Consider the following 22830-nt stretch of genomic DNA (forward strand, 5'->3'; position numbering starts at 1 on the left):
CAAGTTGACCCATCTTTACCCTTCAGGATTCAGTTGAACTCTCATTTTCTCAAGAAATCTCTTATCTGCCTCACCCATCCCATCATCAGTCTCATTCTTGGGCTTTTTACTTCTCGGATAACCTAACACATCTGAAATAACTGAAGAACTGGTGATTTAGTTGTTGCAAGTCTGTCTCTCCCGCCTCATCCCAGAAGAAGAGCCTAAGATAACGTGGGTTGTATTTATCCTGAAGACAGTTTTATCTCTAGCTTCCATAACAGTGCCTGGTACATAACAGATACTTGATAGATGCTTCATGAATGCTATGTACTAGGTCATGACCAGGATCAGGATGGAGCAAGAATTGTTGTTCAGTCGCTCAGTCAGGTCCAACTCTTTGCAACCCCATGGACTGCAGCACGCCGGGCCTCCCTGTCCATTACCAACTCCCGGAGCTTACTCAAACTCATATCCATTGAGTCAGTGATGCCATCCAACTGTCTCATCCTCTGTCATCCCCTTCTCATCCTGCCTTCAATCTTTCCCAGCATCAGGGTCTTTTTCAAATGAGGCAGTTCTTTGCATCAAGTGGCCAAAGTATTGGAATTTCAGCTTTAGCATCAGTCCTTCCAGTGAATATTCAGGACTGATTTCCTTTAGGATTGACTGGTTTAATCTCCTTGCAGTCCAAGGGACTCTCAAGAGTCTTCTCCAACACCACAGTTCAAAAGCATCAATTCTTAGGCGCTCACACATCCATACATGACTACTGGAAAAACCATAGCTTTGTTAGCAATGTCTCTGTTTTTTAATATGCTATCTAAGTTTGTCATGGCTTTTCTTTCAGGGAGGAAGTGCCTTTTAATTTCATAGCTGCAGTCACTGTCTACAGTGATTTTGGAGCCCAGGAAGAGAAAATCTGTCACTGCTTCCCTGCTTTTCCCATTCTATTTGCCATGAAGTGATGAGATTGGATGCCATGATCTTAATTTTTTGAATGTTGACTTTTAAGCCAGCTTTTTCACTCTCCTCTTTCACTGTCATCAAGAGGTTCTTTAGTTGCTCTTCACTTTCTGCCATTAGAGTGGTATCATCTGCATATAGGCCGTTGATATTTCTTCCGTCCATCTTGGTTCCAGCTTGTGGGTAATCCAGCCCAGCATTTCTCATGATGTGCTCAGCATATGAGTTAAATAGGCAGGGTGACAATATACAGCCTTGTCATATTCCTTTCAGAATTTTGAACCAGTCAGTTGTTCTATGTCAGGTTCTAACTTGCTTCTTGACTTGTATACAGGTTTCTCAGGAGACAGGTAAGGTGGTCTGATACTCCCGTCTCTTTAAGAACTTTCCAGTTTGTTGTAATCACACACTCAAAGGCTTTAACATAGTCATGAAGCAGAAATAGATGTTTTTCTGAAACTCCCTTGCTTTCTCCATGATCCAGTGTATGCTGGTGTTTGATCGCTGGTTCCTCTGCATTCCTTAGTATTTTGCTTTAAGGGTGGGAGATTGAATCCACTGGGTCAGAAACCTGGGCCACACAGAGATCATCCCTAGCCCTGGGCTGTTGTCTACCTGTGTGCTCCTGACTGTGTGTGCACGGCAGGAAGCCCCTAAATCATCATCGGTCCTATCCGTTCTGAGCGTTTTCTGCCCACCAGCGTCTGAAGGGCTTGTTTGCAGCTTCTGTTGCTGTGACGTCAGCAGTTCATTTCCTGGCATCTTGGATCACAGAGGCCTAAACCAGCTCTGATTGCAGGGTGCTGCCCTTCATCCAGCAGCTCTGCCGCGTTCAGAGCTGTCCCACACCCCGAGCCCCAGCCCCCGAGGTACCGCCTCCGCATCCCGAGGCTGCCACGAGCGGCTGCTGGGGAGCGCTGCTGGTGTCCGGCCTCCACTGGGACAGCTGGTGGAGAGTGGACGGAAACGCTGCGTGCCCCTGTAGGACTCACAGCCCTCACTCACCGGGGACAGAGGACTACAAGGACGATTGTCTAAAACTTTGTTCCTAGAGGAGCAAAGATGAGAACTTTCCATGAAATTAACCTCAAGGAGAAAGTTTATCAGCATTTCTTAGCTGCTGCTTCCTCTTCCTAGCCCCACATCTGTTGGAAGTTGCTAATGGGAGCTGGCTTTATCTCTTCAAGTGTGTACAAACAAAATAAAAAGTAAGACACACTATACAGTGAGCTTTATCTGAGAATCTGAATCTGAGTGTTTTGACCCTTTCAAGGACAGAACCTGCATAACAGATTCTACTGTTTAGAAACTTACTGTATGTTCAAGTCTGGGTTTTGTTTTTTCTTTGAGCCTTTTTCTTTTTTCCTTTGAGCCTTCTTGATCACTCCAGGTGTTTTGTTTTAAAGTTAAGAATTAGAATTTTAACCAGTCAGCTGTTTTGGCATTTACCCCTCGATTCTATCATGTGCATTGGCTGATATTGCCCTAGTAATGGAGAAGCAGCAAATCTTCAGGCAACTCATATATTTCTTTTTACACATGCCACACACCAATTATTTGTCTGCCTTGCATTTTGGCAGTAGAGATTTCCTTAACAGTTGGTTGCAAATTGAATTTTTAGAAATCAAATCCCACTGGCTGCAGGAACATATCAGATAAGCTTTATCTTCCTTCTAATTAAACATCACTAGGCAGTGACTCCTGTCATTTAAGCTTTCAGGTTCCTTTTCTTGGTTCTTTTTGTCAAGTAATTGTTTTGTAAATAAGTACAGCTCAGCTGGTAAAGAATCCACCTGCAATGCAGGAGACCCTGGTTTGATTCCTGGGTCAAGAAGATCCCCTGAAGAAGGAAAAGGCTACCCACTCCGGTATTCTTGGGCTTCCGTGGTGATTCAGCTGGTAAAGAATCCGCCTGCAATGCAGGAGACCCCGGTTCGATTCCTGGATCAGGAAGATCACCTGGAGAAGGGAAAGGCTACCCACACCAGTATTTCAGCTTGGATAATTCCATGGACTGTATAGTTCATGGGATCGCAAAGAGTCTGACAGAACAGAGTGACTTTCACTTCTGGTTTCATTGAAGTTCCCTGGTTCAGGCTTCCTGTTGCAGGGAAGCCTGCAAGGAGTTCTACTGTATTTTAACACTTTGTGTTCATTTTCTGAAAGTGAAGCACGACTGTGACTTATGTGGTTTGTTTTGATGCTAAACCTCAGGCTGTGCCTCATTGTGTTGGTAGTCTAGTGGCAGGCATTAAAAGAAATATAACTCCCAACCTCACAACTGAAAGAAACCAAGAAGACAAGAGAAGTCAGGCAAACACCAGTAAAGGCACTTTCTGAATTGTGAATACTTAAAATTTTTATTAGGATACAGAATCATACATTTTTTCACTTTGTTGGATATACCTTATTATACTAGCTAGGAATCTAGTGTAGTGTTGAATTGGTGAAATTGGCCTTCCTTCATTTTTTATCTTAAAGACAAAGCATTTAATCTTTTACTATTATGTTAGCTAACAGTAGATATTTCATCAATGCCCTTTATCATTTGAGAAATCTATTATTATTTAGCTATTCTTATCACCTTTTATCATTAATGGATGCTGAATTTTCCACATTTTTAATACATCTGCTAATATAGTGAATCACATTGATTGATTGACTTTCAAATGTTAAAGTGATCGTTCATTACCAGGATAAACCTATTTAATCACTGTATGTGTGTTATGCTAAAATTTTATATAAGAATATTTGCATCTATGTTAATGAGAGATAGCAAATCTGTAGTTTTGTCTTAAAATGTCTGACTAATTTTGGCATAGATAATGCTGACCTCATAACATGAGTTAATTGTATTCCCTGTTTATTCTGTATTCTGGAAAGATTTATGTAGATTTGATATGCTTTCTTCTAATTATTGCTTCATAGAACTCATAGAAGCCACCTGGGTCTGGAATTTTCCTTGTATGCTCCTAATAGCAAGTTGAGTTTCTTTAATAGGTATAGAGTTATTTAGCTTATCCATTTTTCCTCGAATGAGTGAGGTGGGATTATAGCTTATACAAGCTGTCTATAAGACATGGATTTGTATAAACCAAAATTATTTCATTTGAATTGTTTCACAGATGACATCTTTTAGAAAATCAAGCAGGATGGGCTGGGGTATTTGCAATTGGGCACATCCTATAAATAAAATTCCCATTATGGGCCCAAGATAGACAATAATTTTGTATTCATGACATCACATTGAAAAATAAACCTTCAGGACAATAGGCATATTCACTGTTACTTTTTCAAAATATTGAAATATATACTGCATATAAGTTAATTTTTAGATTACTTATCACCTTACTATTTCAAATACTTATGACAAGTTAGAGATCAAAAATATGAAAAAATATTTAAGAAAAGTAGATGATATTCATGACATGAATGTAGTCAAAGTTCCAGACAGAGGACAGAAGAACTATTAGTAGCAGGAAGGAAATAATACTAGAAATAATTCAAGGCAAGTTCCCAGATCTCAAGGGCCTGGGTTTATAGATTTTAAGAGCCATGACAAAGTATATGATCGTGACGTTTTAAATTGCAAGGATTAATTTCCTAAAAGCTTTCAGAGAGAGAAACAAAAATAAAACAAAAATCTGATCATGGAGAAAGGGTTGGAAATCAGAATAGCAGGAAATAAAAAGTGTTAATTTAGTCAGAAATTGTGATATAACTCTTTTCAGAGGCTGGAGAGAAGAAAAAGAGGTTAAAAAAATACCAAAACAAAAAAACTAAATTCTCATCTACTGTAGTAAGAAGTGAGTCGATAATCCATCTCAATGAAAAGTCTGGAGATAGCAAGAAAAGCATGCCATTTAGGTATTTGGTAGTAAAAACAAACAACAAACAAAAAAACCTGTTTCAATAAAAGAGTGAAAGGCCTTGTGAATACAGTGGTCATGGGCTGGGGAAGGGACTGCCGTTTTTCAGTATCAACTTTGTAGAACGAGTACTTTTCTAACTATATGTGTTAATAATTTAGCAATTAAAATTAGAGTAGATAAGGATTTGCACGAGGTTTGCATGGGCCTGTTAAATATGACACTAATACTTCTTCTCCCTCCAGATTCCCGGTATATCCTTTTACCTGTCGTGCTACATCACCTCCACATGCACTTGCAAGAACAGAAGGACCTGATCATGTGTGCACGGATCCTGAGCAATGTATTTTGTCTCATCAAGAAAAATAGCTCAGTAAGTAAACACAGGTCATAGGATATAGTGCCCATCAGATGGCTTCTGGAAAGAAAATTTTAAGTTTTCTGAGAAAGCACACCAAAGAGTCATCCTTGGAGACTCTCACTTTCATTTCCATCTGTGTTGGACTTTTTGCTTTTCTTCTAAAGGAATTTTTTTTTTTTTTAACCTTGTAGGATGTCTGTAGCCCCAAATAACCTGCATGTCTTAAACTTGTATTTCAAGGAAGAACTGAATACCCAATGAGAAAAATTAGAACTCTCAAAGCCTCCCACATGTGTCTTTAATCTTGATAAATACTCTGTGGCAAGAATAAATTATTGCTTGCAAAGACAGTCTGTTTGGGCCCATTCAGTGAAAGACTGGATGATGATGGTCAGAGCTTGGCCACGGGCCTTGGGCTGAGCCCTAGCAGATAGTGAAAGCTAAAGAGTGACCCAGGAACCTAGTGGTGTCTTGCACACATAATCACTCCATTGTCATGGCTCTAGGAATTCCTGTCAATGTTCCTGACTCTTGAGGAATTGCAGTTTGTATTAGGCAATAGAGTGTCAACAGAGAAAAATGGCATGCTTGCTTATAACCGGGGGTAACCCCCTGCATGCTCATGGTTCAGAAGTCTGGTGTGAAGTCCATGTGTGAAGGATGTCCTAGTTTAGTTACACCAGTTTGCACCTGTTTACTACGCAGCCTCATCCGTAACAACTTTTACAAAGTAAGATTGGCAGTGAATGTTGGGATACCTGTTTCTCTGCCTCCCACTTACTAGCATGCTATCGTTTCCCCATTTTCGTCCCTCTGAGTTATGATCACCTTCTGAAGAGCTTCCAGTAGAAGTCTTGGACATAGGACTCCAGTACTGTGGTAACAGTTGTTGTTCAGTTGCTAAATCATGTCCAATTCTTTGTGACCCCATGGACTGCAGCACACCAGGCTCCCTGTCCTTCGCCATCGTCCAGAGTTGGCTCAGACTCATGTCTATTGAGTCAGTGACACTTATGTAACAGTCTCATCCTCTGTCGCCCCCTTCTCCTCCTGCCTTCAATCTTTCCCAGCATCAGGGTCTTTTCCAACGAGTTGGCTCTTTGCATCAGGTGGCCAAAGTATTGGAGCTTCAGCTTCAGCGTCAGTCCTTCCAATGAGTATTCAGGGTTGATTTCCTTTAGGTTGACTAGTTTGATCTCCTTGCTGTCCAAGGGACTCTCAATAGTCTTCTTCAGCACCACATTTCAAAAGCATCAGGTCTTTGGTGGGAACAGAGTTGGCCCTTGAGAGAAAAAGACCAGACACTCTGTGTCTGAAAGTATGGTGCGAGATACCTACATAGGAGGGATCATTGCTTTTTATATACCCAATTCAGTAAAGTATAGCTATACCGTGCCTAGTGAGAATGTTTTAGCTAACTCTCATTGCTGAGAGTGAGAAGTAAGTTTAAAAGGTTACTGCAGAAAACCAAAGACGTCAGGTGTTAGTAGAGATGATTTTTTTTTTCCCCGTCCTATTTCATTGTTGAAGTTTTGGTCAGTTTTTGCACTTATCTGATAAGGATGTCAGAGCAGAAACTCTGTTCTGGGGGAAAATCTTTAGTAGTTTTCTTTCCAGTGTAAGAAAGTTTATCATAAAATCCCAGCCAAAAGGGTCTTTCCAACTCATACTTTATAAAAGTTTTCTTTGCAAAAGTAATATTCTTGCTACACAAAGCATTTGTCATCATAGTGCAGAAAACTTCGCTCGCTCTCTCAAGTTCTGGGGCTTAGATAGTATTCATTTTGCTTCAGGAGAGCAGTCCCACCACAGCCACTGACATTAAGTCCAGTCTGTAACTAACATCATTCATTCACACTGAATGCTGTTTGCTAATCTTTACATGTAGGGATTTTTAAAAATCACTTTATAAAAATAGTCATTTGCACTTAGGAGTTTTGGAAAATGACCCATGCAACTCCAGTGATGAGAAGAATAAATGTGAAAACAATCTGAAATCAAAAAATTACAAACTCTTAAAACCAAGAGGGATGTTTAGTGAAGTGTCAGGCCCAGAGAGGCAAACTTACCTCACAGAGCGACACACACAATGTTATTGGCATAGCTGGTGTTCTGAATTAGTCTGGGGTGTGTTTCAGACCATCACCCCACCTTTCTACTTGATCTCAGGTTCCCACTGCACTGCAGAGTCACGTACTCTTGGGTAAGGTGTTAATATCTCCGTGCCTTTGTTTTCTATGAAAGGTCATTCATTTAGATAAATTAGGGAGGTCCAGGACTGACGAGCTCGAGTCCTTTGTTAGGACTCTTATTTTAGGCCACAATTTCCTGAGCACATTATTTTTTTTTTTCCTTTAGGAAAAATCTGTGCTGGAGGAAATAGACGTGATAGTGGCTAGCCTGCTGGACACCCTGCTGAGGACCATCTTGGAGATCACCAGTCGTCCGCAGCCGTCGGGCTCCACCATGAGGCTTCAGTTTCAGGATGTCACGGTAAGGCCACGGCGCACAAAACTGCAGAGTTTTGCTTGTTAAAGCCTCAGTTGCTTTGAGGGTGGGTTTCTGTAAGAATCTGGCGAATCTGAACTTGGGAGGTTGATCTGTGTTCATTTCAAATGTGTGTAAGTTTACCTTCGTTTTACCAGGGGATGGGAGTAAGATCCATGTTTGTTAAAAGATCTTCGATTAAGATATTTCTAATTGCAGAAAGGCCAAATTGGCCCAGTTTCCCCCCCCCCCAATTTTGCCCAATTCAAGTTAATCTATGGCTCTATATCCTCAGTCTCCTTGATAACTATACATTCTGTTTTCATTCATCAAATTGCTTGAGAAAGTTAGAACAATGAAACTGAGCAATAGCAGTCAAGGGTGCTAAATTTTGATTGTGAATTTTTCACTATGGCTAGTAAGGATCTTAATTTGGTGACAGGTTGGTGGGAGAGGTCAGTTTCCTCAGCTATGAATTGTGAAAGTTTGACCTGGTGATTTTGAGATATCTTCAAGCTCCACCACTTTATGGATCTAATGTAACATGAGTTATAAATATTAAGACATAATTTATGTGATAGTTTATTTGTATACATATTTATATGTATGTGTGTAGAGAGAGAGATGTATAGATGGATGGATGGGTACATAAATTTTCACATTTGAAACTCACATTCAGTTGACCAATGTGGCCTTTTTTTTTTAAAGTTATGATTCAGAGCATTCTTCTAAATACCACTTGCAGAAATGGCAGTAGATGCTCTAGTTTTCACATATAGGTTATTAACCAAAATGTCAGCCTTTTGCTATTATTTTTACAAATTGTGCATTATAGAACCACTATCATAAGAATGTTTGCCTAGCTCCTGATGAAGATAATTTTTTTTTTTTCTTTTACTTAAGGAAGTAGAGGGTTTCCCAGGTGTCTCAGTAGTAAAAAAAAAAAAAAAACCCACCTGCCAATCCAGGAGGTGCAGGTTCGACTCCTGGGTCACGAAGATCCCCTGGAGGAGGAAACAACAACCCACTGCAGTATTCTTGTCTGGGAAGTCCCCTGGACAGACTGGGGCGCAGTCCATGGTGTCGCAAAAGAGTTGGGCAGGACTTAGGGACTACACAGCAAACAACAACAAAATAGAAAGCCCTCCCTGGCTGTCCTGCCAAGGTTGAATGTCTTAAGGATGGCCATCTTCTATTGCATTTTATTTTCTCTGCTTTCAGAGCTGAGATTTACCTGATTCTTCCTGCCAAGCTCCTGGTTTGGGAAGTAAAGTTACTCAATTTCTTGCAACAAGCAGAGGTTAAAGATTGTAAGAAAAAACTTCCTAAATATGTGATAGTTGTACTGCCTCATTAAAGACAAGAAGAGCAAGCTATTAATTTCTCATGATCTAGTGGAATTTCATTTGTAGAATGCCACCTACCTCACAGGGTTAGCTTTGTGTATTTGGCAACTCTTTGATCCACAGTAAATGCTCAAAACATGTTGTTTTTTCTTAAAACTACGGGAGATCATTATGGGTTTGAAAGTTTGCGTGAGTTTGTTTTGAATTTTTTTGTCCTGTCTTCTCATGTTTTTCTGAAATGTTTATTTTGTGATCATTTGAGTCACATGCAGTTGTGAAAAATAATACAGATATTCCATGTTCCTTTTGTCCAGTTTCCGTAATGGTATTGTCTTTCGGAACTATAGCACAGTACCACAATTAGGCTAGCAACAGTAGTGCAGTCAAGATGCAGAATATCCCGCCACCCCAAGAACCCCCTGTCCTGCCCTTTTATAGCCAAACTCAACTCTCTCCCAACTCCACCTCCTTCTTAAGCCTGTCAACCACAAAATCTGTTCTCCTTTTCTTGTTATTTTGTCATTTTAAGAATGCTGTGCTTGAGTCACTTTGCTGTACAACAGAGAATTGGTACGACATTGTAAATCAACTATGATTTTTAAAAATTTTTTAAAAAGAATGTTATACAAGTAGAACCATACAGTACATAACTTTTGTGATTGGCTTTTTTTTTTTTTTTTTAACTCAGCTTAATCCTCTAGAAATTCATCCAGGTCATTGTGTATGTGTATATATATATATATCTGTTCTGTTTTCTTACTCAGTAGTTTTCATGGTGTAGATGTGCTATAGTGTGTTCAACTATCTCCACTGAAGGCCATCTTGGAGATTTTGGCTGCTACTAACAAAGCTACTATACATATTTGCATGCAAGTTTTTATGTAAGCATAAGTCTTCATTTCCCTAGGATAAATACTCCCAGGAGTATGGTTGCTGGATTGTATGGTAGTAGCCTATTTTGGTTTTTAATAAATGGTCTTACCTACTTCCATAATGGGTGTGTAACTTTACCTTCTCATATATACAGTGTATAATGAATGATCCAATTTCTCAGAACCTCATAAGCATTTAGTGTTGTCACTTTGAGGAGTGGGGAAGGGATGGGGACCCTCGGATAGGTGGGTAGTGATATCTCATCGTGGTTTTCACTTGCATTTCCCTAATGATTAATGAGGCCAAACATCTTTTTGCATACTTGTTTGCCATCTATATATTGCTTTCAGTGGAATATCTTTTTATGTCTTTTCTCCTTTTTCTAATTGGATTGCTGTCCTTGGTTGAATATGTCATTTACAAATATTTTATCCCACTCTGTAGCTTGTTTTTTCATCCTTTTAACAGGGTCTTTTTGTTGTAGAGCAAAAGTTTTTAATTTTGATGAAGTACAGTTTATCAATTTTTCCTTTGATGGATCATGCTTTTGATGTCAAGTTTAAGAACTCTTTTTGTCTAGCCCTATATTCTGAAGGTTATCTCCTAGGTTTTTTTTTTTTCTTTTTGCCTAAAAGTATTATAGTTTTATATGTCACATTAAAGTCTGTGAACCATTTTGAGTTGATTTTTATATTCACTGTGTCAGATAATTTTAACATCTCTATTATCTCAGTGTTGACATCTCTTGTCGTTTTTCATTCGGTTTGAGATCTTCTTGGGTTTTTGTGTGACGAGTGATTTTCAGTTGAAACCTGGACATTTTTGTATTATAAGACTCCAGCTCTTATTTAAACCTTCTGTTTCACGTGGCTTTATGTGACACTACTTAGCAAGGAAAGGGTGAGGATGCCAACTCACGATGGGCAGTTGGAGGCAGAAATCCAGACTCCTTGCCTTGGCTTCACTGACACAGACCAGTGGTCATGAAAATACCTGCCCCCTATTTGGCTCTGTATTCTGGAGACAGATGTTGGGGTATCCCATCACAGCCTTGTAAAGATGGAAATCTGGCCTCCCCATTTGGCTCTTGCAGGTTTGAAAACAGCCAGATTTTTGTGATGTTGAGCTACAGTAGAGAAGTGACTGCTAAAAGTTTTGTCTTGTTAAACTTCCCCTTTCCTGGTCCTTTGGCTTAAGAGAGCAGGCTTTCTGGGAGGTGCCAAGCGGAGGTGGGGGGTTAGGGAGATTGTTGCAATTACTGTTATTTCAAGGAGGCCAGCTTCTTCAACTCCAGGGGCAAGATATAGGAGGCAAAAAGAAAACCCAGAGAATGCAGCACCCTGTCCTTCCTTGGGTCTGAGGTCTCTAGCAGGCCTGTTCTTTTCTTTCCACTTTCCAGAGTCATCTTGTTTGTTTTGTATATAATGGAGGGGTTTTTGTTGTACTTGGTAGAAGGAATTGGGAAAAGCATATATACTCCAGCTTCCCAAAAGCAGAAGAAAGTCTCCTTCATTTTGGTTTTGCTGGTAGCATTTCAACTGCTTCCTGGCAATACAGCTCCAACACAGTCCTAAAATTATAATGGCCAAGCAAACAAAATCACAGCAAATGCTCCATGTGGTCAAAGACTGCCCAAGGTCAAAAGCTAAAACACTTTGTCAAACTGCTTTGTATCTATCAACAGGGTTGAAACTGTCAAATTTTTATGGGCCATGCATGACCTGTAGGTCTTCACAGCGTAATGTTGTAGTTTAGTTGCACAGTTGTGTCCAGCTCTTTGCAACCCCTTGGACTGTAGCCCTCTAGGCTCCTCTGTCCATAGGATTTCCCCGGCAAGAATACTGGAGTGGGTTGCCATTTCCTCCTCCAGGGGATCTTCCCCAACCAGGGATCTAACCCGTGTCTCCTTCTTGGCAGGTGAATTCTTTACCAGTGAGTTACTTGGGAAGTCCTCACAGTATAATAATCAGTGCAAATTAAGAGACTTAAGAAGGCAGTGAGTGATGCTCATGGGTGGGTTTGGGCAGACAGGGGGTTTGTCCGGTTTGCTACAATTTTAGGAAAATGACATAAAGTGAAACCTTTCCCTCATATAGCTGTTTTGTGGCCCTTGCCATGTGCCAAACCAAACTCTGGGTATGTGGGATGAAGTTTGCAAGAAATGTCTACTTAAATAGTTTGGTATCTTAGATTTTATAGATTTTATGCTGCAAGATAGTCTTTTTTTTTTTGAATCCTCAAGCAGACCTGGTCTAAATCCTACTCTGCCCTTTGATTAGCTGTGCATGCTCTTGGGCAAGCTTCTGTTTAATTGCCTTTAAAATAGAGAAAGTAATTGTACTTATCTCAACGTGAGTTTAACGGTTTCATGAAATCTTTAAAAGTGTTTAAGCAACATGAGTACATTTTAGCCATTAGTAATTGTGGTAGCAACACCAGTCTGTAATATTATTATTATTGTAGAAGTAATATCTATGTTGTTATTGAATGAATCGAGTTCGGCTGCTTCCCACTTACAAGATCAATTACACACTCACAAATGGTAGAAAAGAAAGATGCCTTTAATCAAAATGCCAGCCATCTGGGGAGATGGTGTACTCAGCATCCCCCAAAACCACCTCCAAAGATTCTGCTCAGCAATAAAAGCTTTAAAAAAAAAAATAAGGAAGTGACCTCAGTTCATCATCGAGATCGGGTGTTAGAATCACCACCATTCTTCAACTGCGTGCAGGCTTGTCCTACCTTCATGATCTTCCTCTAGATGTTATCTTGTTCATACAGTTTGGTCACACATTTTGTTCAGATTACTGAAGGGAAAGCTAGAGAAGAGATCTGGTCATTTATTCATTACTTATTCCTCATTTCTGCTTTGATCTACAGAAGGAACAGACAAGTTAGGCAAAGTATTGTGTGATTAAAAGATTTGAAAGGTGTGTTGGGCTAGAGATGAGTAGAACATGAGGGTGCCTGGTTTAAAAGTTATAGTGTAGCTCTGCTAAAGTGACAGGGAAAAGGGGCATCCTGCTGAAGGCAGTTTCCTATAAGAGCTGCTTTATTGTTGTTGTTTATTATTGTTGTTTAGTTGCTGAGCCATGTCCAACTCGTGGCCCAGTGGACTGTAGCCTGCCAGGTCCTCTGTCCATGGGATTTTCCAGGCAAGAACACTGTAATCGGTTGCTGTTTCCTTCTCCAGGGGATTTTCCTGACCCAGGGGTTGAACCTGCATCTACTGCATAGGCAGGCAGATTTTTTACTACTGAGCCACCAGGAAAGCCCCTTAAAGAGCTACTTACTTTTTAACTAATTCTAAGGTGAGAACTGGGTCCTGATCATTGGCAAGGTTATTTCTCTGGGCACTGAAGACCTATCTGATTTCTTCCTCTTTCTGAATTAGAGAACAGGCTCTCTGAATAGGGAGTTTTTCCATGGCAGTCCTACCCTGAGCACCTTTCTGTCTTTACAGAAAAAGTGCCCACTATAAGTGGACAGGCTGTGGGTAAAAGCCAGTCCCACCGTGTGTCATGGTGAAGTGTTTCAGCTCTCTGTAAGTGCCACATCTGTCACCCTGTCTCCTGGTAATGCCAACAGGATGACTGGCTTCCACTCTTGTCATAATTCCAGATAACAATAGCCTTATTTTTACCATCTAAATGGGTTGTACTTTTTGTTCTTCTACCAACTGCTGTTTAAGCTTTAAAATACTCTCACTAGTTGAGGGGGAGTTGGGGGAGGGTAGAGCATCATTGTAATCAGTTCCTTTCAAACCTCTAATTGTACATGGAAGCAGGTTTTATAAAGAGGCATGTATGGCCATTTGTTCACACCCTCAACTATTGGACTCCAGAGTTGCTTACAGTTGGTAAATGCATCTGGGTACATAGTCCTCTTCAGCACCGTTTATAGTACAGGCGACTCAGTCAGCAGGAACCATGTCTAAGACATAGCTCTACATTCGTCTGCAGTTTTTGTGTGCTACGGGCTGTGGTTGGGGGAAGAAGAAGGCAGAATTCTATACGGGGGAGTTCTGGGGGAAATTTGCTTATATATAATGAAAGGTTTCTTGAAGACCTTATAGCCATCTACTAATCTTTTTCCCGGTTATTGGTGGAAGTGGCCATTATACTCAATCTAGTTGTAATATGGATGAAACCACTGTGACATGGAGTTCTTGCTAAAGGTGATTTGTACTTAAATTCCAACATTAAAATGAATTGAACCTTGGCCGATAATAATTTATTTTTTTGTTTTTAACAAATTATGAGTCTACGGCTTCCATGCAGACACTTAAAGTCTCTTAAAAACAAAATTGCAGGTGAAAAATATGTCAGTGAAATATTGGACATCTCGGCCTCTTAACAGGGTTAAATGTTCCTAAACTGATGAAGTGAATAAATAAAATGATATCGTAAGGTAGATATTGGAAATGACAACATGTCGTAAATGTGTCAGGATGAGATATTAGCATGACAAGTTGTTTGCATTGGGCCTAAACCGGATGTGACAGAGATAAATAGTCAATAATATGGATTCAGAGAGAGATTCTCTTAGTACAGTGACTGTAAAGATTTAATGAAATGAATATATTTTCATTTTTGAGTAATTTTTATGATTTACTAAAATCATTAAAAATAATGTCATTTAAGATATATCACTATTCATAGACAGAATGTATGTTGAAATAGTCTAAGAATGTTAATCTCGTAGATACATTGGAGATAGTTTGGTTAAGATGCAGAAAAACCGAAGATGAAAAATTGAATGCATTACTACTAACTTGTAGTAGTTAGATTTGTAGATTTGTGTTTTCAGGTTGAGACATAAGATAAGAGCAGCTAAAAAGCACAGACATTAACCAAGTAATATATTGAGCTTAGAGGGTATTTCTGCTAGCCCATACTGGTGAGCTTTTAAATATTTGCCCTAAAAAGTGTGTAGGAATATTAATTTGTCATATCTATGTGTTGCAAATTATTATACACATGCAAGGAATCAACTTGCATTTCTGGTTCTTGAGTGTGTGTGTGTGTGTGTGTGTGTGTGTGTGTGCGCGCACATGCGTGCACATTCATTCACTCAGTCATGTCTGACTCTTGCAACCCAGTGGTCTATAGTCCACTAGGCTTTTCTGTCCATGGGATTTTCCAGTTAAGAATACTGGAGTCAGTTGCCATGTCCTCCTCCAGGGGATCTTCCTGACCCAGGGATTGAATCTGCATCTTTTGCATCACCTGCATTGGCAGGTGGATTCTTTACCACTAACATGGCCATAAAGTAGCATCCTTGGGCCTCCCATGGCCTTGGTAGCTTTGACTGTCTTGACGGCTATTGCTATGGGTAAATTCCATTTCTCAAAGCTTTTAGTCTCAAGTTGTACATATGAGTCTATAATATTTTCCCATGTAAACTCAAAGAATTCTACTCCCAGTTAAACTGCATTTCTCTAAATCCACAGTCACTTATCACTGGTTACCTGTCTTCTTGTGCTTATACTGTTTCAAATGTACTTAAAAGTAGGTAAAGTCTTCGCTGAGCAAAAGTTTCATTGAAAACAAATATTTTAAGTTAGAAATGCATCAGGAAATGCAGCAATAATGATTTTGTGTGTGTGTATGTGTTCTCAGTCACTCAGTTGTGTCTGACTCTTTGTCACCCCATGGACTGAAGCCCTCCAATCTCCTCTGTCCATTGGATTTTCCAGGCAAGAGCACTGGAGTGTGTTGCCATTTCCTTCTCCAAAGGATCTTCCCAACCAAGGGATCTAACCCACCCACATCTCCTATGTCTCCTACTTTGGTGGGCAGATTCTTTTCTCTCTGAGTCACAAGGAAGCCTGATAATTTTATAAGTCCTCAAATCTATGGATGCTATATGTATTTTTTTCTTTTCATTATTAATTTTTAAGATTTGGATTTTATGGGAGTCAGTTGCATAGCACCCAAGCACAAAAGAATCACAATTAACTTTAACTATTCTTAGACTTGTGGTTGCTGGGGGAACTGGGGGTGAAAGGGGAGGGATGGATTGGGAATTGGGGGTTAGCAGATGCAAACTAGTATATACCGGGTGGATAAACAGCAAGACCCTCCTGTATAGCACAATGTACTGTCTTCAGTATCCTGTGATAAGCCATAATGGAAAAGAATATGAAAAAGGATGTTTATACGTTCTATATAACAATCACTTTGCTGTACCACAGAAGTTAATACAACATTGTAAATCAACTATATTTCAATAAAATTTTTAAAAATTAACTGGTCTTAAAAGGAGATTGAAACCAACATTATGCAGTGTATGGCTCTCTTTACATCCAGCAAGTTAGCTGATAGGCCCTGTAATGAACTGGAGAAGAACATAGGAATGCAAATATTGAGCAGGAAGTTACAGGAAGAGCTTTGGAGTATAAAAAACTGGAAATAACTCCAATTCTGCCAATTTCTTTTTTAGCCCACCAAACCTTTATTTTACTTTCTTTCAATTAGTATTCCCTATGCTATACATCAGAAATTAACACAACATTGTAATCAACTATACTTCAATTAAAAAAAAAGAAAGAAAGAAATTAGTATTATAATCCCTACCTTATAGCACTGATATGAAGCTCAAATGATGCAATGAACCAAGGCACAGTAAATGCTTAATAAATAGTCAGGAGCCTCATTGCCTCACCTTCTTTAAGTGTATGTAGTTACTGCCCTACTGAAAAACTTCCACCTAAGTTAAAAAAAAAAACAAAAAAAAAACTCTAAATTTTAAATTTTAAAGTGCATGTCTACCATCATCACAGGGAGAAATTTTGACTGTAATGTCATGGTTAATTTAGATTAAGACAATATCATACTGTAAATTTGGATCATAGTGGGTTTTTTCTTCAAGTGTTCTATTTGAGAACACTTTGAGAGTTGAAAGTAAGTTGCTGATGTTGCTTTATGTACTTGCTAAAACAATGTGCTTGCTCTTTTTTTCATTAGGGGGAGTTTGTTGCTTGTCTCCTGTCCCTATTACGGCAAATGACAGATAGACATTATCAGCAGCTTCTTGATAGTTTCAATACAAAAGAAGAACTAAGGGTAAGTGACATTATATGGTGTTCTTTAGTATATCTTTTTAGATTCTCTTTTTCTTATTTATCATCATTCAGATAATTTTTTCACCATTGCTTTATCTGATCCCATTAAATTCTGTTTTTTATCAGATTTATCTGTAGATTTGCTCTTCTGTAAATTGACTCTTTAAAATTTCTGTACCCAAGTCGAGAAATTAACTCTTATTTTGGGCAAGCATATAAGATTTGAAATACCTATCATCAAAGTCCAATAAAGTAACCTGGAAATAGAGTAACAGAACTAATGAGACAAAAATCAAATAGACTAAGTCTAATAGTGGTAATGTTGCCTTAATAGAAAATAAGGGTGAATATATTATCTTAATAGAAATAGCCTTAATATAAAATAAGGGAGAATATATTTTAGCTGATTTCATCCTGCTAAAACCGATGGACAGGGAGGCCTGGCGTGCTGCAATTCATGGGGTCACAAAGCGTCGGACACGACTGAGCAACTGAATTGAACTAAAAGCCACAGGGAGAAGTTCTGGCTACAGCATTCTGACTAGGGAGGCAGAGTTTATATTTGATATTCTCTATAGGCTATAGTCTAATCATTATGCTATGCTACTCTGAGAGTCTGACATTAAATAGAAAATATTGATGTCTGGTTTGTAAAAGTCTGATCTTTGCTAAGATTTAGGGAACCTTAATGCTTCCTTCCTTTAATGCTTCCTGGTGTGCTGCAGTCCATGGGGTTGCAAAGAGTTGGATACAAATGGGAACTGAACAACAATGCTTCCTTCATGGTGTTCACTAAAATCTTAGAAGTTGATTGTCCTCAGTGATAGGAATGATCTGTCATCTGTCATTAATTATGTCTATTTCTCTTCCATTGCTTCAGTTTCCAGACAGGTTCATACATAAACCATCAAAATGGAAAGGTTTCTTTAGTGCTGGTGAAACCACCCTCCTTCTCAGATGGGACTTAAACCCACAATCTCTGACTTAGAAGGGGACTCAAACCCCATCTTTCTATTGAAACTGCTCACCTTCTCATCTGAACTCACTGAAGCTCAGGTTCTTTTGTTCTGTCACAGAAAGAATTCAACAAGAGGCACAGTGATAGGCGAACAGTGAGATCATTAGCATAGAACGCTTGTGAAAGATACATAAGTGGGCCAGCAAGACAGTGCAACCCCAGGAACAAAGAGGGCTACATTTTTTTAAATCAAAGAAAAAGTGGGGAAAAGACCATCTTCTTCCTCGTTTGGGGGTAGATATAAAGGTTTTACATCATCAGTTCTGCCTTTGAACCCAGTGTGGACTGAGACTGTCATGGCACTATTTAAGTCGTGTGTATATTAGCAAATATAGTAATTCATCTCAGATTTTGGTATAATATCCATTTTCAAATAGTTTCTTTCCCCTTTCACCTGTATTCCTATCTTGACTACATACAGAAATGCTGCTCTTCAAAGACCATTAATTTCCTGACTTCATGTAACATATCTATTGTCTTGTGTTTTAACTATCACAACTTGTTCACAGGTTGAGTGTGCCTTGCACTTGAATGCATCTGATCTTCCTTAAAGGTGGTATAGATTGTTGCTATGTTACTGTCTTTTCTTGAGTGATTAGCCTATAACAGTCTCGCAAACCCTCTTAAAATTCTGTTTGTTTTTAATCCTCTAGTGAGATTTCTAAACTGTTTAATTTTCCTCCTCTGTCCCTATCACTACAGGATGAAGAATTATAAGACAGTGGATATAGTTCCACTGTAAGAATTACATGATTAAAAGCCTTCATGGTGTCAATGGCTAGGGAAAAAGTGGAAACAGTGTTGGATTTCATTTTGGGGGGCTCCAGAATCGCTGCAGATGGGGACTGCAGCCTTGAAATTAAAAGACACATGCTCCTTGGAAGAAAAGCTATGTCAAACCTAGACAGTGTATTAAAGATTAGAGAGATCACTTTGTTGACAAAGGTCCATATAGTCAAAGCTATGGTTTTTCCAGTGGTCATGTATGGATGTGAGAGTTGGACCATAAAGAAGACTGAGCACTGAAGAATTGATGCTTTTGAACTGTGGTGTTGGAGAAGACTCTTGAGAGTCCCTTGGACGGCAGGGAGATTAAACCAGTCAATCCTAAAGGAGATCAGTCCCGAATACTCATTGGAAGGACTGGTGCTGAAGTTGAAGCTCCAATACTTTGGCCACCTGATATGAAGAGCTGACTCATTGGAAAAGACCCTGATGCTGGGAAAGATTGAGGGTGCGATAGAGGATGAGATGTGATGGATGGTATCAGTGACTCATTGGACATGAGTTTGAGCAAACTCAGTGAAGAACAGGGAAGCCCGACGTGCTGCAGTCCATGGGGTCACAGATAGTTGGACATGACTTAGTGATTGAACAATGGTGTCTTAGAGCAAGATTCATAGTTTTAATATAGATAGTGCATAAGGGTCACTTCTTTCTGACTTTTAAATGTTGTATAATCTCAGATGAATTTTTCAATTACCTTGGATCAGTTTATAAGCAGAGTCATATGAAACAAAGAATAGATTTGGGCAGGTGTAATCTATTTGACAGTTGATTAGCGTATGTCCAAGCCTGAAAATATCATGTTTTTCATGCTTGTATTAATATTTAATCTTGAGGTTAGAATTTAAAATGGATAAATGGATCTTAGAGCTTATCTACTCTACATACAGAAATCCATGTGATTAAAAAGGAAAATAATTGTGCAGTTATGAACTATCATCACAAGTTGAATATTTAACACAGCTGAGGAATCATTAGATTTTACAAAGTCTATAACTTCGTATTTCAAAATTCACATAGGAAAAGATTACATATTTTCACAGAGCCTGGGAATAAAAAAAAATAGTGGAAAAGCATAAGCCAAAAAAAATTGTTTAATCTAGGTATTGAGTTTTATGCTTTAATATTCATGTTAACAATAATAAAGCAAATGAAAATAATGAATGATAATGGAATAATGAAAATAATGGAATGTTTCATGTGACTTTTCCTTTGGTCAGCCACATACTTTTTCAAAAGACATATGTCCCTCTTCAAAATAGTGGGGCCTAAAAACAAAACAAAATTGGACCTTCAGGTCAGGAAAATGATTTAATGATAATACTTTATCTATCCTTCAGGAAGTATAGATTGAGCAATTCAGGCATACCAAGTGCTATCAGTGTTGTTATGTAACCAGCAACAAAAAGGCCAGTTCCTGCTCGGGGTGGGATCAAACAGGTTAATGGGCAGTGGCGTAGTCAAATGAAGTGGTGAAGATACGGAGTTAACGCGCAGTGCCTCGGACCATCTAGGAATTGCAGCCAGCCCAAACTCAAGGGTAGAGGAAACCCTGCCAAAGGAAGTCTTGGCTGAAAACTGAGTAGGAGTGTGCTGGCCATGTTTGGCTAAGACATTCGGCTCTCTCAGCTATGTTCTTGCTCAGTCGTGAAGCTGTGTCTGACTCTTTGTGACCCAATGGGCTGCAGCATGCCAGATTCCTCTGTCCTTCACTCTCTCCGGAGTTTGCTCAGATTCATGTCCATTGAGTAGGTGATGCCTATCTCAACATCTCATCCGCTGCCACCCCCTTCTTTCAGCTGTAATGTCACCCAGATATCCTGATACACCACATCTGCCATTCTACCGTTATAATAGTTACTAGAATCTGGAATCTTTTTGCTTGTTTGTATATATCCCAACTCCTAGCTATTAGGTTATATAAGCTTCTTGACATCTGAAACTATTGCTGGTTCACTGCTGTATCCTCAAGCCCAGAACTTGCCTAACACATTGTCGGTATTCAGGCAACATCTGTGAATGGACTGACTGTAGAGTTTAGAAGAGAGTTGTAAAACAGAAGCCTCTCTCTCTCTCTCTCTCTCTCTCTCTCTCTCTCTCTCTCTATATATATATATATATATATATATATATATATATATATATATTATGAAGACATTGAAAAACTATGGATGGTTTTAAGAAGGGACAGACATGATCACATTTGTATTAAGAAAGACCTATATGGATGCACTATGGAATTATTGGATATTTGGTAAATTTGATGAGCATTTTCAATGCATTGGTTAGAGTGGGAAGCCAAGGTGTCATAGACTGAAGGATTAAAAAAGAAAAAGATGTAGTGGATGTAAACTGTGTTTCAAGAAGAGGAGTATAAGGTGTCTACTGAAGGAGAACTTGAGCTATTAGAGGAATATTTATCATGGAGAAAGCTTAAACATATTGAATTATTAATAATCAGAGCTGGTAGAAAGGGAGACACTAAAAATAAAAAGATTAAACCTAGGTTTAATATAAGTTAAATATTATATCTGTTACAAGTTTGTCAACAAGGAAATTACCTCGAGTGAAGAAACTTTTAAAAAATGTAAATGAGATATGAGTTTGTATTCTTTAAGAATATTCTTTAAGAATTCTACAATAGTCTCCCCAGATTGACATAACTTGAATTTCTAAGGGTTGTGCTAAACTAAGTATTGGAAGTCTATTAAATAATTAGGTCATTTCCAAATGAAATAAGATTTTGAAACATTTACTACTAAACACTGACTTCCTTTTACAGAAAAACTAAAGAGATTTGGGGCCATAAATGAATAATGTTTGATGCCATCCTAAAATGTTTTAAGAAAGCAAGGGTTTTAGAAATTATCACTGGTATTTATGCTCATCAATCTATAAAATGCTAATATAAAAGTTAGCTCTTGGTTGCTAAAGGAAAGCAGGAAGAGTGATTTCAGTAAAAAAGTATGAAAAAATACTAAAAAGAGTTATGCATAATCAGGATTTTCTAAAATTGGATTACAATTAGTTAGATAAGTGGATTTTGTTAGGAATGACATGGTTGTAAGAAAACTGCTTAGAGCCAATTAGGTCCAAGATGGCTGAGCTGACTTTCACTAGACCTTGAGCCTTGGTATTTACGCCCATTGTGACATATCAACAAGTTAAATGATACAGCCATCAACATTGACTAAATCTGACCAAATGTTCTAAAGGCTTTTAATTGATCTTTTCGATAAAAATTCCTAAATCGAATTCTTTTAAAGTTCCTTTGACCTCTAGCTAACTTTGGGGTGCTTCAGAGGGCCCCTGAAACATCCCAAAGAGAGATATTAAACTGTGTTTATTTGGTTGGTTAAATTACATAAAAAAGATTATCAAATGAGCAAAAAAAAAATCTGCTCATGTTATAATGTATGGTAAAATTACTAATACAGATATCCTAGAAATTATATGGAGTTCTTAACATTTTGATATGTCTTGGTGTTCTAATGAGAAACCTGATGACTTCACAAAAGTTAACAAAGAACTAAATGAACCAGCGAATATGCTTATAATTTTTATGGTTTCTATCTGAGAAATTACAGGTTTAAATCGTGTGTTTTCCGGGAGTAAGGAAAACATTCCTCTCAAACTAATTATGAAAATAATTTGATAAAATTATACGTTATGAACAAAACAAAAAATAAAAATAAAAATAAAAAATAAAAAGATGCTAACCCGCCGGGGAAAGTCCCTAAGAAAGCAGCAGGAGGGACCTAATTAATCTTACACCTTGCCCAGTGTAAGACTGGAAGGGAAATAACTGTAGTGAAGGCAGGCTGGAGGGCATTTATCTTATGAAAGGCTAATTAGTCATCTGGTTTTCATCTCTACTTAAAAAATTCAGATGCCACCTTTTAGCATATGTTTTTCATGTTCTCAATTTTCTTCAAAGTCAGATATCTGTATTCATGCTACTGAAACCTATGTTACAAGACTTGCCAAAGATGATTGCAGTGGTCCACAGTCCCTTAACTAGAGTCCTCATACCACATGTATTTCAGAAATCAGAATGTTTGCTATTCCAGAAAGATAGT

General features: G+C 38.6%; 1 protein-coding gene across 2 annotated transcripts in view; it reads left to right on the forward strand.

Annotated features, from left to right (window-relative positions):
* Nucleotides 1-22830, forward strand: part of DOCK4 (dedicator of cytokinesis 4) — a 468861-nt gene that overhangs the window by 339285 nt on the left and 106746 nt on the right. For both annotated transcript variants that reach the window (XM_065939085.1, XM_065939086.1), the window contains exons 24-26: nucleotides 5060-5187; nucleotides 7534-7668; nucleotides 16850-16948. In XM_065939085.1, the coding sequence (XP_065795157.1) occupies nucleotides 5060-5187; nucleotides 7534-7668; nucleotides 16850-16948 (362 nt within the window). The remainder of the gene's footprint in view (nucleotides 1-5059; nucleotides 5188-7533; nucleotides 7669-16849; nucleotides 16949-22830) is intronic.

Source organism: Muntiacus reevesi, chromosome 6 (assembly GCF_963930625.1).
Source record: "Muntiacus reevesi chromosome 6, mMunRee1.1, whole genome shotgun sequence".
In the NCBI taxonomy this organism is placed as follows: Eukaryota; Metazoa; Chordata; class Mammalia; order Artiodactyla; family Cervidae; genus Muntiacus; species Muntiacus reevesi.